The sequence below is a fragment of the Nuphar pumila genome, chromosome 7 (assembly GCF_984573655.1).
Source record: "Nuphar pumila chromosome 7, dmNupPumi1.hap1.1, whole genome shotgun sequence".
In the NCBI taxonomy this organism is placed as follows: Eukaryota; Viridiplantae; Streptophyta; class Magnoliopsida; order Nymphaeales; family Nymphaeaceae; genus Nuphar; species Nuphar pumila.
The window spans coordinates 49,978,325-50,000,496 of record NC_143255.1 but is presented as its reverse complement, the minus strand read 5'-3'; the positions used below and the strand labels follow the sequence as shown (position 1 = coordinate 50,000,496).

General features: G+C 38.2%; 1 protein-coding gene across 1 annotated transcript in view; it reads right to left on the bottom strand.

Moving 5' to 3' along the window:
- LOC149832225 (phosphatidylinositol 3-kinase, root isoform-like) overlaps positions 1 to 13,639 on the bottom strand; it is a 143,801-nt gene extending 130,162 nt beyond the window's left edge. The window contains exons 1-3 of the mRNA XM_090012388.1: positions 13,506 to 13,639; positions 11,793 to 11,889; positions 11,572 to 11,668 (exon numbers count right to left, since the gene is read on the bottom strand). Coding sequence (XP_089868514.1) covers positions 11,572 to 11,668; positions 11,793 to 11,889; positions 13,506 to 13,614 — 303 coding nt within the window. The 5' untranslated portion in view covers positions 13,615 to 13,639. The remainder of the gene's footprint in view (positions 1 to 11,571; positions 11,669 to 11,792; positions 11,890 to 13,505) is intronic.
- Positions 13,640 to 22,172: the final 8,533 nt, after the last annotated feature.

Genomic DNA, 22,172 nt, shown 5'->3' with positions numbered 1-22,172 from the left:
TACAGTGAGCCACTTTCAAGTTGCTCATCTCATTGCACATCCATAATCTTATCATAAGAGGCAAAGGACAATTAGATCTGTAAATTAGTTAATAAATAATAGCAAAAACATTTTCCAACAAATGCTTCTAAAATAAATCAACATCCATTTATGTTGCATGGAGTTGATTGACAGGTTGAACCATAGAACTCCTTCATGTATTTGGCATATTGTGAGTCATTTATTTTTTTAGGCCCTTGAAAATCCTGCCTACACATCACAAATATACAATCCAAAACCCATCTTTCTACTGAGCAAACAATGCAGCTCACATCTTCAGGGTCTCATTTACCAAAAAAAACAAACATGAAAACAAAGTGATATTTGCTCAACAATATGTACATTCAGTAGCAGCCAATATTTACCCATATATATAAATATAAATGCCTACATATGTACATATTGCATATATATATATATATATAGATAGAGAGATAGAGAGAGAGAGAAATCATCCTGCCATCAAAAAGTTAGGCAACTAAACTAGGTCCCTTCAATAATAATAGTTGCAGTGTTTTTTGTTTGATTTGAAGTGGTAGATGTGCTTATCATTACTTATTACTAAAACCCAAATAAACTTTTCTTTCTTAATTTTTCACAAACTATAACTGTCCACCACTAATGTGCATTTGCACAATCAATAACTGTTCCAATGAATTTGTAAGCATATAAAAACCCATCAACTTGTAAAAATGCCTACTAAGAGGCCACAAGCATACAAGCGCAAATACTTGAGAACAAAATGTGCACAAAGGCACTTACACAACACTTGCACAAATACGTAAAATACACAAAAGTGAGCAAACATGCACTTAAGGCATGCACTTCATAAAAAAGCAATGCTTGAGTCACTCAAGCTTATGAAAGTAAAGGGGGAACACCCCTATATATACAAAAGCAAAGGGGTACAAGAGGGGGGCTCCCAAAGGAGTCGTTGGAGAGCCCCCAACGGACACATTTGTGACCGTTGGGGGTCCCCAACGACTCTATTGGGGGGACCCCCAATGTACCTTTATAAAAAAGTAAAAAAAAAAAAATAGAAAAAAAAAAGAAAGATACAGAAAAAATAAAAAAGAAATTACAGCATATTCCAAGTGGAATATGCGCAAGATGTGAAATTACAAGAATACCCTTTTTGGGTAAAAGAATAATATATATATATAGAGAGAGAGAGAGAGACGTATACATATATGATATATATGTATATGTATCTCTATGTATATAAGTATATATATATATACTTACAACAATGTTTTTGGAAATATATTTTAACACCCCCCCTCAAACTTACGGTGCGATAACCGCAAGTTTGTCAAGAAGGAAATGAAATCTGGGCGAACAAAGAGCTTTTGTGAAGAACTCCGCGAGTTGATACTCAGAAGTCACGTACGGTAGATCAATGATCTTCTTCAAGTATTCTTCCCTGACATAATGGCAGTCCATCTCTATATGCTTTGTTCGTTCGTGAAAGGTGTGATTCTTGGCAATATAAATTGTACTTTTGTTGTCGCAGTAGAGCTTTGTTGGTTCTCTGATAAACACTTTCATATCTTCCAAAGGGATTTGAATCCATACAATTTCCATGGTAGTGGATGCCATGGCTCTATATTTTGCTTCAGTGGATGACAGAGAGACCTTATGTTGCTTTTTACATCGCCATGAAATCAAAGACACCTAAGAAAACACAAAAGTCAGTGGTGGAGTGACAGTTATTAGGGTCACCTCCCCAATCTGAGTCAGTATAAGCAAGTAATTTTAATTCAGAAGAAGATGATAGAAATACTCTCTTATTCATTGTTCCCTTCAAGTATCTGATGATGCGAAGAACGCCTGTAAGGAGTAGGATCAGTTAGAGGAACTCCGTCATCAATCTTCATTTTTTATCCCATGACTTCAAGAGTTTCGCAGACTTTGTCATCAGAAATCTCTGACCTGTCAATAATCTCACAAACAAGTTTAGACTCAGATAGGAAATAACCACGTTGAGAATAGGCAACCTCAATTCCAAGAAAATATGTTAGAAAACCCAAATTTGACATCTCAATTTTTGAAGTCAAGACGGACTTAATACCCTTGACTCCTTGAACATCATCACATGTAATTAACATGTCATCAACATAGAGTAATAGTATCACAATCCCTGTATCAGATTTTCTAGTAAACAAAGTGAAAGAATGAAACCCTAATCTACGATGAGAGAAGAGAAGAGAGGGAGAGAGAGATTTCCAGCTGAAAGGAGGGTTCAGTCCATCGTGACTGCCCTCTCATTCTATTTAACATAAAGTGTAAACATTAGGGTACGAAAATACCCTTTTACAAAATAATAATTTACAATACATGAACTGGATCTGGACCTGATCCATTATACAAATGGATCGGGTCAGACATACAATGAAGATAATAATGTCTTCTTTTCAGCCTCCCTCAAGTTGTGCATGGTGTTGGACCATGAACAACTTGTTCTTCAAAAACCAAAATCTATCCTTTGTTAACCCTTTAGTGAGGATATCAGCAACTTGTTCTTTTGTTGACACATACATGGGCTCAATCTCTTTGTCTTCAACCTTTTTCCTGATAAAATGTTGATCTATTTCAATGTGCTTTGCTCGACTATGGTGAATGGGATTGAATGACATGTTGATGGCACTTTGATTGTCACATAGCAACAGTGATCGAACAATCGGCTCTCCCATTTCAGTCAGAAGATGTCTTATCCATGTACCCTCGGCCGTGGCAGTGGCCATTGATCTGTATTCGGCCTCAGTGCTCGATCTAGCAACCACCTTTTGTTTTCTACTGCTCCAGGATACCAAGTTTGGCCCAAGGAAGCTGCAATAACTAGATACTGATCGTCGTTCGTCTGGATCCCCCGCCCAATCAGCATCAGCATAAGTAATAATCTCATGGCCCCCACCGGGATCTAATTCTTCCTTGCCTTTGTATACCAGCCCATCACCCACTGTACCCTTTAGGTAGCGAAGTATACGTTTGACTGCCTCCATATGTGACACACGAGGTTCATGCATAAACTGGGATACCTGATTAACCGAATATACTATGTCAGGTATTGCAACATGCCAACTAAACTGCGATACTTAGTGGGATCTCCATATATATCCCCTTCTTGCGAACTCAATTTCTGATGAATGACACTTGGAGTTGTTAACGGCTTACAATCTGTCATGCCTGCTCTGCCGAGAATGTCCAGCGTATATTTGTGTTGAGTAAGGGTAAGTGTATCATTCTTGTTATCAACTTCTACCCCAAGAAAATATCGCAGCTCTCCCAAATCTTTCATCTTAAATCTCTGATTTAATAACTTCTTCACCAGCTCAATGTGGCTTTTACAATTCCCTGTGATGATGATATCATCTACATATATCAACAGAAGAGTAGTAACTCCTTGTTCATTGTGAATGAATAATGAGTGATCCAGAAGAGACCTAGAAAAGCCATGCCGTTGTATTTCTAGAGAAAAACTGTCGAACCAGGAACGAGAAGCTTGTTTCAAACCATAGAGTGCTCTCTTTAATTTGCATACATATTTTTTGGCGTCTCGTTCTGCATATCCAGTGGGTTGTTCCATGTAGACCTCTTCTTTTAAATCCCCGTGCAGAAAAGCATTTTTCACATCCAGCTGGCTCAATGTCCATCCATGTTTAATGGCTAGACTCAACACAATACGAATAGTCCCCATCTTGACAACAGGACTAAAAGTTTCATCAAAGTCTTGGCCTTCCTCTTGTGTGAATCCCTTGGCTACCAGTCGAGCCTTGTACCTTTCGATGCTCCCATCTGGTTTATATTTTATCTTGTACACCCATTTTGACCCAACTACATTTCTGTTCAGTGGTCTAGGCACAATCTCCCATGTGCCACATTCATGTAAGGCCTCCATTTCTTCATTCATTGCTTCTACCCATCTTCTAGAGCTCGCAGCTTGATAGAACATAAGAGGCTCATCCTCTTTACTTATGGATGTCAAGAATAACTGAAAATCCATTGAAAATTTTTTATAACTTACCCACCTGTCAAGTGGATGTCGAATCCGTGAAGATCTTCTGATATCCGTGTTCGAACAAGAAGTGAATGAGGGCTCTTTCTCTCGCCGAGTGTACACAATTCCCTTATACCTTGTTGGCTCCAAGTCATATGTGACAGTTTCCTCCGTTTGAGTCTCATTGGTTGAATCCTCATGTGGCTCATTCTGACTGCAATTTTCTGGACATTCTACTGTACCATTGGAGAAGAGTTCTGAATTTAACCATGGGTAGTATACCTCAATGCTGGAGCTTGAGTTATCAGTATCCACCATAGTTGAATTATTATCCTGATCAGCAAAGTTCATTTCATCGAAAATAACATTCCTTGATATTTTGACACGCTTACTCAGGGGATCATAACACCTGTACCCTTTGTAATCTTCGGCATATCCTATAAACCTGCATTTCAAAGCTTTATTTTGGAACTTGTGCCTGAGTGAGCTATCAATGTGCACATAACAAACAGACCCAAACACACGTAATTCATGATAATCAGGTTGTATGCCAAAAAGAGAGAAGTATGGTGACTTATTTTCTAAGATATTCATGGGCAAGCGATTTATCACATGAACTGTGGAGTGGAAGGCCTCAGTCCATAATGATGTAGGGAGATTGCTCCCGTGCATCATGCTCATTGCAGTCTCAACAATATGTCGATGCTTCCTCTCAGCAATCCCATTTTGTTGAGGTGTATGAGGGCAAGACACTCTTCTCTTTATCCCATTATGTTGAAGAAAATTAACAAAGTCACTCGAGGAGAATTCACCTCCTCCATCACACTGGAAATTAAGAATGTTGGTAGAGAAATGATTTTGAACGAAAGAGTGGAATTTCTGGAACAATCCAAAAACTTCTGATTTGTGCTTCATAAAGAATATCCAAGTATAACGTGAATAACTATCAACGAAAATAAGATAGTATTTACTGCCAGAAAAAGAAGTAATTGGAGCAGGCCCCCAGACATCTGAACAAATGACCTCAAATGGCCTTGAAGCTCTTTTATTAATGGAAGCAAAAGGTAAGACATGACTCTTACATAGATGACAGCTAGAACATTTTGTATCAACAACTTCTGAACTCAGACTGGACTTAGGAATAAGATTATTCATGACAAGTTTTTCAATAAAATGGCGACCACAATGGCCAAGACGACTATGCCAAAGTCTTGGCTTATTACTTTCAGAAACATTAAATAAAAAATCAGAATCAAAGACTTGGTGAGGCTTCAAGGATGAATAGTTGGGATGAATGAAGGAAGGATCTTCTTGGAAGATGTGCATGTTGCCCCATCGTTTTCCTTCAGCGAATGTCCTCCTCGTGCGAAGATCCTTGACATAAACAGAAGAGGGAGTAAATTCAACTGAAGCATTTGCATCATCAACAAGCTTTGAGACAGAAACAATGTTCTTTTGAATATTAGGAGCATGGATGACACTTGGAAGTTTAAGAGAGGACTTTGACATGTGTATAATGGCATTTCCAGTATGTGAGATGGCATGATGTGATCCATCTCCTGTGACAATGCTATTCTTTCCAACATAAGGTGTAAGAGTCAAGAGTTTACCTACATCACCTGTAACATGAGTAGCTGCTCCAGAGTCGACATACCAAGTTCCTTTGTCATTTTGTTTCATATTCAATCCTGCCAAGGCTGCCAACAACAACTCTTTTACTTCTCCATCCTTTCTAGCCTCTGCTTGTGGAGCTTTCCCTTTGTTTTGAGGATTAAACCAACAGTTCGCTTTAATGTGCCCTTTCTTGTTGCATAGGAAACAGGTGGGAATGGGTCTTTGTCCCTGAACATTGGGTGTTGGAAGTATGCCACGACCTCCATAGTTATTTCTCCCTTGTCCTCCTTTTCCTCGAAAAGAACTTCCTCTACCTCGACCATAACTCATTCCCATAGCCAGCACATCTTGTGTTCCGGAATTCCCATGAAAGGCTTCAGAGGAACCTTTCAGATTCATCTCATATTGCAACAGTTTTGCACGAAGATCTTCAAACTTTGGAAGTTCTGGTAAGCATAGTAAGGTTGTCGTCATAACATGATAATCTGGCCCCAATCCACTCAAGGTTTGTTGTACTTTATCTTTTTCATTGACAAGACACCCAATAACCGCCAACTGGTCTGTGATGCCTTTCATTTTATTCAGGTATTCCATAATAGACATGGAATCTTTCTTCAACATTTGAAATTCTCGCTTAAGAAACATAATTCTTGCCTCAGAAATTTGTGAATATGTTTGAACTAACATATCCCACAGTTCCTTTGTCGAACAATCATCAGGAAGAGCAATAAGGACCTCCTGTGAAAGAGTTGAAGTGATATATGCCACTAGCGATAGATCTCTCTTCATCCAAGCAACATATTCTGGATTCCTGTGAAGAACAACAGATTGTTCGCCTTTATCGTCCACTTTTTCTTGCGAGAGAAATTCTGAAGGCGGTGGGACCGATCCATCCAGATGGCCAGAAAGGTCCTGACTTTTTATAAACGGAATAATCTGTCTTTTCCAGGTCAAGAAATTACAGTTATTCAATTTTTCAGAGACTAGTTGACCAAGAAAACTTGAGGACAGACATGATTGCCCGTGAGTAAATTCCATTTGATGAATATGCTTGAACTGACACTTAGGTATGAAGAACAAAGAACTCAGCTAACAGAAAAAGACAGATAAGATATGACAGATGGCTAACAATGATTAGCAGTGATTAGCAGGAAAAACAGCAGAAAGGAAAAGGAAATCACAGATCAAGAGATTAACAATGGTTAGCAGGGATTAAACCACAGATCAAGAGATTAAATGTAGGAAAAACAGCAGGAAAACAACAGGGATTAAACCTGATGAACCTGATTTCACAAAGAAGCAATCACGGCTGAAAAGAAAACACAGATTGATGCTGTAACACACGGCTGAAAGAAATCACAGATTTTTTTCACAAAGATTTTCTTCACACAGATTCACGCTAGGTATTTGAGGGCCACAATACCACACAGATTCACATCACGGCACACAGATTCACGCTGGGATTCACGGCTGATAAGTTCACTCTGCTGACGCTGGTGGATTCACGCTGGGATTTGCTCACGCAAACTCAGGTTGGGTTTTCTTCACGCAGACGCAGATTCACGCAGATGGACTTTCTTCACGCAGGTTGGGCTTTCTTTCTTCACGCAGGCTGAAATCACGCTGATTCGCGACCAGACATTCTTCACTGGGTATTTACGCTGGGTATTCACACCCAGATTCACGCAGATGGCTGATGCAGATCCACGTTGATGCAGATTCACGCTGATGCACACGCTGTGCTTTCTTCACGCAGATTCACGCAGATCCACGCCTTGCTTTCTTCACGCAGATCCACGCCGTGCTCTGATACCATGAAAGAATGAAACCCTAATCTACGATAAGAGAAGAGAAGAGAGGGAGAGAGAGATTTCCAGCTGAAAGGACGGTTCAGTCCATCGTGACTGCCCTCTCATTCTATTTAACATAAAGTGTAAACATTAGGGTACGAAAATACCCTTTTACAAAATAATAATTTACAATACATGAACTGGATCTGGACCTGATCCATTATACAAATGGATCGGGTCAGACATACAATGAAGATAATAATGTCTTCTTTTCACAAAGCAGTGTCAGTATAACAGGAGGAAAAACCATTTTCCAGTATTACACTGGTAAATCTATCATACCAGGCTTTGGGGGCCTGTTTCAAACCATAGAGGACCTTTCGAAGACGAAGAACTTTATCTTTAGGAATCTTCATGCCTGGTGGAGCATCCATATAAACTTTTTCGTTAAGATCACCATTTAAAAAAATATTTTTCACATCTATTTGAAAAATGTTCCAATTTTTAATAGATACAATAGTAATGAGACATCTAATTGTAACCATTCGGGCTATACGAGCAAAAGTTTCTTCATAATCAATACAATACTCTTGCCCATATCCTTTTGCGACTAAGCGAGCTTTATACTTTTCCAGTGATCTATCGCTCTTAGTCTTAACCTTAAAAACCCATCGACAACCTATAGTTTTCTTTCCTATGGGTAGAGTCTGGAAATCCCAGGTTTCAGCCTTCCTAAGAGCATTAAGTTCATTTTGCATAGCTTCTTGTCATTCTATACATTTTTTAGCTTCTTTAAAATTTTTAGGTTCAAAATAAGAGTGAATAACACTAAGACAAGCCCTATGTCGGGGTGAAAACAAATCAAACGAGACAAAACGAGTTGGAGGTCTCCTATTTCTTTCAGATCTTTTGTGGTCGAGAGTAGGAACAAACTCACTATATTGATCAATAACACTTCTAAAGGTATCTTGGCTTCTACGAGAATAGGTTATTGGATTACTTGAAATTCTACCTTCTTGTTCATTGGGTGAGTCATATTCACCAACATCGCCAGCATTTTCCCCATCATGGTTTGATGATATATCATTATCACTAGATATATCATCATTACTCGACAATAAGTCAAATAAGAAGTAATCAACATTTTCTTGTTGAGAAACATTCTTTTTAAAGCCGCTTTCATTTTCTAAGAACGTTATATTTCTTGACACATATAACTTATCATCTCTAAGGTCATAACAACGAAACCCTTTTTGAGTTTCGGAATATCCAAGAAAGGCACAAGGAATAGCCTTGGGAGAGAGCTTGTCATTCTTATCAGTAAGTATAAAATACTTACACCCAAAGACTCGTAACCTGTTATAATCAGGTTCAAGCTTATGTAATACCTCAAAAGGAGATATTTTTCCCAATATCCGAGATGGTAAGCGATTTATAAGATAAATAGAAGCAATAGCTGCTTCAGCCCAAAAGTTTTTAGGAATGTTTTGGGATATAAGAAGGGTCCTAATGGTCTCAATGATGTGCCTATGTTTCTTTTCGGCCAACCCATTTTGTTGAGGGGTTTTAGTACAAGACCTTTGGTGAACAATTTTGTTATCCTCAAGGTACTCCTTAAATTGATTGGAGAGATATTCTCCTCCAGAATCACTTCTAAATATCTTTATGTTACTGTTGAATTGATTTTTGATCATTGTATGAAAAGTTGATCACTTCCAAAATTACACGAATATCTGGAAAATCATCCACAAAAACTACATAATAAGAAAAGCCTCATTTTGAAACAACAGGTGCGGGTCCCCAAACATCTGAATGAACAATTTCGAAAGTTTTAGAAGAGAACATAGTTTTTTGCTCAAAAGGCAAACTTCGCATTTTTCCGAGAATACAATCATTACAAGAAAATGAACTTTTACATAGGTCTTTTGCAAAATGTAAGTAAGATAACTTAGTGATATTAGGATGACCAAGCCTTTTGTGCCACACATTTATATCTTTGTGTCGAGCAACATTACGAAAAAGTTTTGAAACTCGAAGAAAGTCCATATAGTATAAGTCTCCCTTCCTAAAGCCTTCCCCAATCAATTTCCCGGACCGGCGATCCTGTATTAAAAATTTGTCACAAGATAATTTAATATCGCAACCATGATCCGAGAGTTGAGAAACAGAGAGAACGTTTAAGTTTAGCTTAGGTAGAAATCTAATTTTTGAAATAAAAAAGTTTTGAGTTTCAAAATTACCTATGCCTTTAATTTCAAGAGAGGTTCCATCCACAGTGGAAACAAAAGATGGAGAAACATTTTTTGAGTAATCGGAAAGCGGAAATATGTTTGGGACATGTGAAAAGATACACCGGAGTCCAAAAGCCAAGAGACTTTACCTGGAGAGGAAGAAGTAGACACGGCGGCACCGGAGGTAGCTCCCTTGAGGAGAGGTTGAAGGGCTTCCACTATACTTAGAGAGAGAGATCCACTTGAAGATGCCTCATCCTTTTGCGGTACACCGGTGGTAGCCATTGCGAGAAGCTTCTTCCATTTGGAACATATGGGTTTGATATGCCCCAGTTATTTACAGAAATGACAAAAAAAATTGTTATAGTCCTTTTTCCCTCTTTGCCCACCATTTTCACCTTGATTTTATGGTTTAAAGTGAGGAGGACGATAGACTTTTACATTGTTTTCGGGTCTTGATACAGCATTGACCCCATCGTTTTCTTCATAATTACAAGGAACCGCAAGAACATTTGATCCTTGTTTACATAAACCCATACGAGTCTCCTCACCACTTAATTTGGTGAGTACATCTTCAAGAGAGGGAGGAGTAAACGATAATAGAAGGGATGACCTTATTTGCTCAAATTTGGTACTTATCCCATTCAAAAAGTTGAAGAACCGATCTTCTTCAAGTTGCTTGTGACGGAGTTCAATCGCCTCTCCACTCCATTTTGGTTCAAGCATGACAAGCTCGTCCTAAATGGAAGAAAGATCGGCAAAATATTCTCTAATATTCATTTCACCTTGAGTAAGAGAGAGAGCCTTCTTTTGAAGGTAATACTTATGAGATAAGTCCCTTGACGTATACATTTTCTCAAGATAATGCCAAGCTTCTGATGCTTTCTTGAACTTAATAATGTTGGCATTAATCTTAGTTTCAACGGATGAGAAAAACCAAGAAAGAATCTTGAAATTTTTTATTTCTCATTCATCGTGCTTCTTAGAATACTCTTCAAGGGCTTTGATTCTTTTCTCTCCTTTAAGAATCTTGATTTCACTTCCGTTTACCACAGTTATTTTGGGTTCCGGTTCCGGAATTGTGCCTTGCACATAACCCCATAGCCCCTTCCCTTTTATGTGAGCCTCCATGTTTCCGGCCCAAACATGATAGTTAGACCCATTTAGTTTAAAGCCAAGAGTAAAATGAGACTTTTTTCGCCCATTAAGAAGTAAAGAGGAAGGGAGAAGATGCGTACCAACACAAGATTTCAAATTCTAATTTGCACAAGATTCTTCTAAAATATTTAAGGAGCAAAATCCACCACTTCAAACTTCAAAAATCCGAAGGCATGCTGTTCGAGGCACTCGAAAAACGAAGAATCTCACGATCCTCTATAACCAACCTCGCTCTGATACCATGTAAAAATGCCTACTAAGAGGCCACAAGCATACAAGCGCAAATACTTGAGAACAAAATGTGCACAAAAGCACTTACACAACACTTGCACAAATACGTAAAATACACAAAAGTGAGCAAACATGCACTTAAGGCATGCATTTCATAAAAAAGCAATGCTTGAGTCACTCAAGCTTATGAAAGTAAAGGGGGAACACCCCTATATATACAAAAGGGTACAAGAGGAGGGCTCCCAAAGGAGTCGTTGGGGGGTCCCCAACGACTCTATTGGGGGGACCCCCAATGTACCTTTATAAAAAAGTAAAAAACAAAAAATAGAAAAAAAAGAAAGATACAGAAAAAATAAAAAAGAAATTACAACATATTCCAAGTGGATATGCGCAAGATATAAAATTACAAGAATACCCTTTTCGGGTAAAAGAATAAAATATGTATATATATATATATATATACTTACAACAATGTTTTTGGAGATACATTTTAACACAACTACCAACATACAGTTAATCCAAGTTGAGTATGAGCAGTTAAATCCCGACACTTGGCGCTCAATGTGATTAACTCATTCCAACAATATGGCTGTCCACCAGACTCCAACCTGACATATGAAGAAGTGCAGGGAGCTAAATCAGGGAAAAAGAGGAAGACAACATACCAAACGTATCTAAGCAGTCAAAATTTTCCAGGGAAAATCCCCAATCAGACAGTCTTGATTACATAACCTTGTCCGTGCAGAGAGGCCAAATGGAGCTCCATCAACATAAAGCATGCATTCAACATATAGTTCAGGGCTTCTAATTTCTGTTGCTGAATTAATGCCTAAGAATGATAGAAGTTAAATTTGATGCTGAAATAGTCCAAAAGCAGAACTAATACAAGAAAAATCAACATTAAATAGGAAAGAATCATGTGGCTTAAATACAAAAAGAATAAAAAAATGTTAATACATGCACAGCATTAAAATAGATAAACACATTTCCAATCATAGTCAGAAATGTCATTCTCGAGAATTTATCGGCAATAAAATTTCTAGGGAGATTTTAAAAATTCTTGTTTTTATCAGGAAAATCTCTGAAAAATATCAGTTTGTTAACAATATCACAAATAAATATATAGGAAACCAAATATTGTTGGGGGACCTTAAAAGTAAATGCATAATGGGTATCTCATAAAAAAAATCACATAATGGGTAATTGTGATGAACTTGACCAGTGTAAGGACTTGTTGGGGAGGCGGATGTCAGAAAAATTGGCAGGAGCCACAGTACTTGACTCCCAAAAAACTCTCTTAGCTGCTTGGCTATGTAACACAGACTCTTCTAACACGGCACCGCACCGGCGTCACACCTGCACCGAGCCGGGTGTGACACTTGAATACAGCTTCCTTTGTGTTAGGTTAAGTCAACCACACTAAGGTCCATTTCTATCCAAAAGTAGATTCAGTTAACCCTAATCAAGTCCATTTTTATCTATACTATATATAAATACATAAATGCACACACATAAACAGTGTTAACTTAAAACTGTTAAAAATTATATCTATATACCCTCCCCGCACCAAAGTCTTTTTAAAGTGCTGCATGGCCGCAACCGCACCCATACCCACACCTGCATCCGCACCCGCACCTATGCGAGATAGCTGTTTGGCTAAATGGTATCGAAGTAAGAATACAAAGTGGGCCTTGAATCTGCCGCCACCAATTTCTTCATTTTCATGTTTTCAATTCTTTCACAAGGAGGACATAATTATTGCTTCCTCCTCCTGTGAAGGATTCTTGATACTCTTGAAAATCAAAATCCGGTTATTTCTTTAATTTTTTACTCTCTACCAGTCCGTTTTCATTTCTCTGGCTAGTCGCCAAAACAAAGAAAATCCAAAAGAACCACTAGGTGCTCTCGTAGAATAAAAATAGTCCGATTCCTCAAAATCATTTTCCTCCCACTTTCCTCCCAAATAATTTTCAGAGGTTATTTAAAATCAAATACCTTCTTCTAAAAATAGCCTAAAGGGAATAAATGACAATTTTTTTTTCGTTTCTTCTACATAGATACTCGAAATTAAACACACAATTACATGCTTTTGAGTTACAACAGCATTAGCAGAATCAGAAGTGAACAAATAACCAAATCGAATTATAACAGCATACAAGTAAAATTAACTAAATAAATTCATCAACTGAATCATAATTTCGATGCAATCTGGATCAGCGAGAACATGAAGAAACCAAAAGCGACTAAAATCCCAAAAAAAATTTGAGGTGTCAATCAAAAGGGAACTGCCGAAATAGAATCATTCAAATTACAAACTCGACATTGACAGACCCCTACTAATTTCCCTCTATCGAACCCGAAGAAACCAAAAGCCTCAAGATTCCAAGGAAACTCGAGATCGTCCAACGGAATTTGAAGCGAGAAACGGAGACCTAAAAATCTCACCGGAATGAGTAGTTTTCGGCAAATTTCCCTCCAATTTCTCGACGCGGAAGGTCACCGGCAGGTTGATGTCGCAAGAGAGGAAGAACCTGAACTCGTTTGCCGCGCTCATGGCGTCCGCGATCTCCGATCGCTCTCTCTCTCTCTTTCCCTCTCTTCTGCAATTTTTTTTCTCCGCGAAAATTTTTGAGTTGGACACCTATTTATAGCCAGGGAGGGTCCGGAGAATTCTCATAAAAGGAGCAGGGCATTTTAGTCCTTGTGCAGCGTTACCCTTGGATCGGGTCGGACGGTCCAGGTTGGTACTTCATACTTGGTGGTGGTGGTATCAGGGATTCGGGCATCTACGCTGCAGGTAAGAGTCGTAAGGCTGATAATGGGTCGGATCGCATCTGGTCTGGTTCAGGTCCAGTTGATGATATCCTGTCAACAGCTCAAGCTAGGTTTCGCCGCGTTGAGACTATTTGGGTTTAATGAACTTGGTTCCATATGCAACCTATCTAGGTTTGACGAACTTGGTTAGGTTTGGGTTCAGTCTTGAAATTGGTTATGATACATTATGCCCTTGTTTGTTTCGTGTGCAACTTACGTGAGAAAGTGTTGAGCGAGCAACTGTGACAATGTAATCCTTTTTTACCGTGAATGAAACAAACATCAAATCATCATGGCAATAAAGTGCCATAGGTTCAGTGGGTTGCATTTTTTCTTTATCACCTATCACTTTTTATGTGTAAATCTATTAACACCTCCCCTTATGTGTACAGATGAAAAGCTTTAGTTAAGTTGGCATAACTTTTTAGAAGCTCATTCCCATGTAAAGACTTTCCTTTTCATTCCTTTGCATGGGAATGAAACAAACTAGGCCTAAAGGGTTTGTTTTTTGCCACAACAAAGCTGGTGGATCTTGTAATAAAAGAAATATTTTATTTTCGAACATGAAACAAATAGGCCATGCAAGAAAATGGTCAGCCTTTGTGCTGTGTGGCAAATATTGTGATATTTATAAAAAAGAAAATAAAATATTATGAGATATTGCCTGAAAGGTTCAAATGACACTTTTTTGTGATATTTTCAAAATATTATGATTTTTCGAGTTATAGGTATTATTTGATCAAGCTGGCCATAATTGTCCTATCTACTTGAAAACCTTAGCTTTAGACCTTATTTGCTAATCTCATAAATGTGTTCAATATGATGCCTTCTTAGAAGCTCATTATAGAAAAGAAAGAGCAGAACAGAGGACATTGGAAACAACGGGTTCAGTTTAATAAGAACCTACATCCATGGCCCAAACAATCCTCATATATTTATTATTCATTGAAAGCCAAGAACAACTTAAATACAATGCAAGATTGGCACAACCCGAAAACAGCCTAAATCTTAACGATAGATTTGTATAGCTCAGTCCTACCAGATTTATCGATACTCATTTGATTACTTTCAGTTTTGATATTCCTGAAATCGTGGATTCGATTTTGCTTGACAGTTTCCTTATGATTATTGTTGGAATGGAGGATATGGTTCTCATTCCCAGGATGACAAGGTTGATCGTGATCGGTCTTGTTACTATCTTTAGCATAATAAATTCTTCTAACAGTCGCCCTCAAATCGAGTTGTTTGCACAGATCGAGATTGCTTCTGAGTTGTTCAAATTGCCTTTTGCCGAGAGATTTAGTAAAGATGTCTGCCAATTGATTTTGAGCTCTGATAAACTTTGTAGCTAGTTGCCCTTCAGCCACCTTTTTCATACATAGTGAAAATCAATTTGCATGTGCTTGGATCTGTTATGAAAAACAGGGTTGGTTGTCATATGAATCGCACTCATATTGTCACAATGAAGTATAGGAACTTTTAAAATTCGAACTCCAAGGTCTTTAAGAATAAGTTGCAACCATGTCATTTCTGCTGTTGTCGAGGCCATGGCTCGATACTTAGCGTCGACACTTGATCGAGCCACAACCCTTTGCTTTTTGGCGCTCCAAGACACACAGTTGGCCCCCAAGAATACACAAAATCCAGATGTAGACCTCCTTGTGGTTTGACACCCATCCCAATCAGAATCTGAGAAGTCATATAACTCGAGAGAACTTTGAGATATTATATGCAACCCAAAATCAATGGTTCCTTTAACACATCGAAGGATTCTCTTAACAATTTGATAGTGGTTATCAAGAGGTTCATGCATGAATTGACTGACATAGTTAACAGAGAAAGATAATCCTTTGTGAGTGTTAAATATTGCAAGGATCCAACAATTTTCCTGTAAAAAGCAGGATCACAAAAGGGATCTCCTTGTTTAATATCTTTGTATTTCTCACTCATAGGAGTTCAACAAGGCTTGCAATCGATCATTTTTGCCTTTTCAAGAATGCCCGTAGCGTATTTTGCTTGACTTAAAAGAAGTCCACTCTCCTTTCAATTGACCTCTATCCCAAGAAAGTAGTAAAGCTTTCCAAGGTCTTTGATAGGGAATTCTTGTTGAAGACTTTTGACAAACTTTTCTAAGAGGTTAGAATCACTTCCAGTCAAGACCATATCATCAACATAAATTAAGAGAACCAAAATGGCTTCGGATTCATGATATATGAACATAAAGGGATCAACTTGACTGACACGAAATCCATAATTCAGGAGAAATGTGCTTAGTCGAGAAAACCAGGCACGTGAAGCCTGCTTGAGCCCATATATGGCTCAAGATAATTTGCGAACATAATTGGGATGAATAGCATCTTCCTATCCAGCTGGTTGTCTCATGAAAACCTCTTATGAGAGAGAACCATGCAAGAAGGCATTTTTAATGTCAAGTTGTCAAATACTCTATCTTTTAACCATAGCAACTGAGAGAACTGTCTGAATACTATCGGATCAGATAACAGGTGAGAAAGTATCATGGAAATCAACGCTCGCTACCTGGGTGAAACCCTTGGCGACAAGACATGCCTTCAGTTTTTCAAGAGTCATGTCAGCCTTCAATTTTGTTTTAAAGACCCAACAAGATCCAACGATATTCATGTCTGGGGTTGATTGAACAAGCTCCCAGGTGTTATTGGACCAGAGGGCTTGCATTTCTTCGTCCATAGCTTTTTTCCACCCAGGGTGAGATAATGCCTCCTGAACACTCATGGGTTCTTTGGATATACTTTGATAAAGTTCATGCAAGTTGGCATATTTAGAATTGGGCTTAGAAATACTTGTCATGGATCTAGTTACCACGCTTCGAGGTGGGTGACAGAATTTTCATGAGCAATGGTGGATTGATTGCTTCTGTTCAATTCTTCAATGAACCCTTGAGTGGGTAAGTTTTCATTCTCACCTGGAATGAAAGGAACTGATAGTTCAGGAACATTTAGGTTAGGATCATTGGAAGCATGTTGAGTTGATCTTTCATTTTTTGAGTTAGTCTCATCATCAGGTTGTCATCCTTGATCAGCGATAAGCTCAATATCTTCAACAGTATTGCGAGCTTGAAAAATTGATCGGCTTATGTGATCATTGGAAGCTTCAACATCCCCACGGTTGGTACGCCAAGGATATGTATAGGCGATGTCCGTATCACATGAAGAGGAATCATAAATCAGTCAACAGTTCATATCTTTGAAAGTACAATAATTTGTCTCAGTGGTGCTTTTATCATAAAGAGAGTAAGGACTTTGATAAGGAAAAGTGCTTTCATCAAACACAACATGTTGAGAAATATAAAATCGTCCAGTTCCAGGATACAAATAAATATATCCTTTGTGATAAGCACTATAGCCAAGGAAAACACAAGGAAGAGATCTCGGGTCAAATTTATTTTTGGCGTAGTCCCTTAAATAAGAAAAACACCTGCACCCAAAAACTCAGAGAAAAGAGTAATCCGGTTGCTTATGATTCAACTTCTGATATGGTGAAATCATTTGAAGAGTTGATGAGGGTAACCGATTGATTAGGAAAACTGCTGAACTAAAAGCTTCAAACCAAAATCTCTTAGGGACGTTAGCATGAACAAGCATTGTCAATCCAAGCTCAACTATATTTCTATGTTTTCTTTCGGCCACTCCATTTTGTTGTTGGGTGTGGGGGCAAAAAAATTGTTGTTTGACACCCATGCTTTCGAGAAGAGTAGAAAATCTTTTTCTAGTGAATTCTCCACCCTCATCTGATTGAAATATTTTAATGTGTTTGCCATACTGCCTTTCAACATAGGAATTAAAGTGAGAGAAGCATTAAAAAAAATTGACTTCTTTTCATCTGATAAAGCCAAGTAAATCTACTAAAATCATCAACGAAGATAACATAAAACTTATATTTGAGATGGGAGATCACGGAATAGGTCCCCACACGTCAGAATGATTTTTTTCAAAAGGTTCTTGACTAACGTGATCATGATCCATAAAAGAGAGTCTACACGATTTTCCCATTTGGCAACTAGAACAATGAAAATGCTTATCTATTTGAGAAATAACATCAATAAAATTATTCTTGTAAAGGTGTTGCACAATTCCCATATGTGAATGCCTGAGGCGCTCATGCCAAGCTTTAGTTGAAACACGGTTAAATCGATCAGAAAATAAGGCTACTCTACACTATTATTTGCCCTGTTTTCCTGTCCTTTATGACACAACCAATAGCAGAAAATTCAAAGTTCTAAGGCATATCGCTAGTGAGTTGACTAACTGAAAGTAAATCCTTCTTTAACTCAGGAACATAAAGAACATTGTTTAGAGGAATAGGTATTTTTGAAGTACCGATTGAGGCTTCCTCGACATGCAAAATGCGCATATATTTACCATTGCCGATCATAACAGCATCTTTACAATGATAGAGATGTAAGTTTCGAATTTTACCTTGATTGCTTGTCATGTGAGTTGATGCTCCTGTATCGGCGAACCACTCGGTATCCTGATTATCAGCAAGGGTCATGGCAACAAGAGTCGTATGAGAGGATTCAGCTTGATAGGCGTGGTTGAAACGTTCAAAACATTTGATGGCCGAGTGGTATCGCTTTCCACAAATCTGGAATACAATGATTTCCTTACTTTTCTTATCGTTGTTAGGCTTAGAAGATTGCTCAGAATTGCCTTTGATTTGATCAAAACCTTGCTTGTGGGTAAAAAATCGGCCACCACGGTTGCGCAGACCACCTCCTCTTTGATTGAACATGGTCATATAGGGAGGATTGGCCTGAATCTTATGTCAATCATCAAAGCTCTGAAGAAGGGGAACAACATCCCTATATAAAGGAATTGGCGGCTTTAACATACTGGTGACAAAGGATTCATATCCTTCTCCTAATCCTTGAAAAAGTCAAAAGACTCGAGTTCTATCTTGAACTGGTTTTCCAATAGCAAAGAGGTCGTCACATATGCTCTTGAATTTTCTAACATATTCAGAAAGAGGATCATCATTTTTCTTCAAGAAGGTTAAGAGCTGAGTTAGGTGAAACTCACGCTCTTGAGATTCTTGAGCAAAGGACTCAAGAAGAGCATTCCAAATCTCTCGAGACGTGTCCAAACCGATGACAAGTCCCAATACACTTTCAGACAAGGTGCTAGTTATCCACCCTTTAAGGAGGCGATCAGATTTCTGCCATGCAACAACATCCCCTTTGGTTGATGTTCCATTATCTTCAAAAAGAAACAGTGATGGAGTTTGAACTTCTCCTGTTATAAAACCTTGAAGGTCCTGGCTTTCAATGAGTTCCAAAATCTGCGTCTTCCACAAAAGATAGTTGTCCTGATTCAGTTTCAAAGAAATAAAGTTTGACACATTAAGAATCGAAGGGTAAGGAAACTGGTTTAAAGATGACATAGTGAAAAATCAGGGAACATACTGTATCTGCTCTGATACTATATAGAATAGAAAGAGCAGAAGAGATGACACAGGCAATAACGTGGTTCAGTTCAATAAGAACCTATATCCACGGCCCAAACAATCCTCATATATTTCTTATTCATTGAAAGCCAAGAACAACCTAAATGCAATGCAAGATAGGCACAACCCGAAAATAGCCTAAATCTTAACGATAGATTTGCATAGCTCAGTCCTGCCAGATTTATCAATACTCATTTGATTACTTTCAGTTTTGATATTCCTGAAATCATGGATTCAATTTTGCTTGACAGTTTCCTTATGATTATTGTTGGAATGGAGGATACAGTTGTCATTCTCAGGATGACAAGGCTGACCGTGATCGATCTTGTTACTATCTTTAGCATAACCAATTCTTCTAACACTCATGTCAATCACACTAAAACTCCTCCCCTTCCCATCTCTTGTAACAAAGGGGTTCTTTGTGGTTGGGCATTATACTTTGGATGTGTGTAGGCGTGCACGTGTGCATGTGTTTATGCATTCATGGGCAGAATCAATTGATGGATCTTGAGAGAGAAAGGTCTTTCATCGGAAGATGTGTGTTAATCTAAACAATCGAGCTGATTGACTACTTTTTAGGAACAGGGATCCACGAGTAAGTATGCAGCTAATCATGTCGTTATAACTATGGGCTCCATACAATGTTGTCATGTGATTGGCTGCTTCCAATAGTCATGGCACTTACCCGCTCCTTTGATCTCACTCCACTTTTTAGTGTCCATGAAAAGATGGAATCTACTCGGCCGTGAGTGTACAGAAACAACTATGATTCTGCTCATCTTCATACATTCAAAACATTTTAGGCAAACCTGGTCTACTATAATTTTTGTTACAGAAGCTGTGGAGCTTGCACAAGTTTGTGGGGGGTGCTAGATCCTGTCTCAGCCAGTCTCTTTTGGGGCTGAAATTGGTTACCGTTTGTTGTGGTTGAGCTGGGAGCATAACAAGGGATCTGCCGGCATTTTACTCTTCTTTACTCAGTTTTTTCCAGGTTGTAATGTTTTTTGTTTACTTGTATTTTCTGTTTGGTTGGTTTTTGCTTCAGGGTAATAACTCGTTACCTAATGCCTTTTGTTACCATTGTTATTTCTTCTTTCAGGAAGTAAATTCTTTATTATTGTAAATATTTTGATTACAGAATATAACAACCACAGGGTTTGTTTTTCACACTTAGCTCCACGAAGCACCACCACCATCATCTTCATCTCTCTCTCTCTCTCTCAACCAAAGTAATTAACTGTAATGCGCTCCCTTCTCCCACATATTTCATTCTGATTCCCAAATAAATGTCACATAGACACCATTAAAACAGAGTAAAAAAAAATTATGAGCATGGATAACTGGATGTTGGTTTTAGATTTTTCCTGTAAAGTTAAAAGAAAATTACACAAGGCTTTATAGAAACTTCAATAAGATCTCAAGTGGCAGGTCTCGCACTATAAGAAAAAACACAACCTTTAATCAAGAAGATAACTTATGATGTAAATCGAGAGGGCTCTATTTATGAGAAATTCTAACCACTACGATTATATCTAGAAAAACTAAGAAATACAAGAAATCGCTAAAAAATATGAAAATTAACTCAAAAGCAAGAAATAAATCAAATAACTCGAAATATTAAAATCAATCTCAATTCTAAATTCTCAATTTTACTTTTTTTGTAATCTTAGATCTTTCCTATATTTATAGAGAAAGAATTTTAATCCTACCAGACTCCCTAAACTGATAACCCGCTAAAAGATAAAACATATCCTAATGTGATGAAACCTAGATATTGGATCTAATATATAAACCAATATTTATTATAAATGAATCAAATACTCAACGATCCAAAGAACCAAATGATAAAAATCTAAAATATGAATTAGATCCAAATGGATCTTTATGGATCCAGGTCTTTCACTCCGCATGGATCCGTAGTCTTCGACTCTACTCCTGCTTCATTCTCCCTGTGTTGGAAAAATACTTTTCCTCAAGTCTTGATCCCACTGGCATTTCTTTTAGTTGCGATTTGGCTATAAGATTGAAACCACTGAAAGGCACAAATTCGCTAGCGCAAACGCGAATACTTTCAAAGAATATCCAAGCAAGTGCAGAATGAAGAATTGATCTTCTAATGACTGATGTAGCATGTAATCAAATGAATCTTTATATAGAACATTGTCAAACCAAGAAAATTCATCTTAAGGTTCACTTGGGTCCAATTAGAACTAACCGGATCCAAGTAGGTGATGGAAGGGTCAAATGAATAGGATAGGCTTTGAAGGTGGATTGATTTTAGAAATAGTTTGGGTTGAATGGATCTGTGAGGGTTTAATAGGGTACTAGGATTTGTTTGGATTGTTTTAAATGGGTTTAGATAGGACTTGGGTTAAATTGGATCAGGTTAAGCAGATACCAGGTCGGGTTTAAGTCTATAGTGAGGTTAAAAGGATCAAATGGGTCATGGAATTGATAATTTGGACAAAATTCAAAGGATTGGACCCAATCCAAAGGTGGACCTCATGGACTGGATCCACAAGACCCGTAACGTGGCATTATAGGTCATAATCGGTCTGAATCTGGACCCACACCCACCGAAACCAGTTTATGCACCTAGAAACTCGATTGAGAACCAGTTCTCGTCCAAACCGGTTATGAGAACTGGTTCTCGTAGAACCGGTTCGACTAGTTTTGGTTTCACAGGATTCCCTTCCCTTGTTAGTGCAAAAGATGCCCCCCTTGGCTTTGGTGGCATAGAAGAAAGGGAGGGGCCTCCGGCCGGCCACCCAGTCGGTTGGAGCACAGCGACATGTGGTGGACAATGGTATTTTCGTC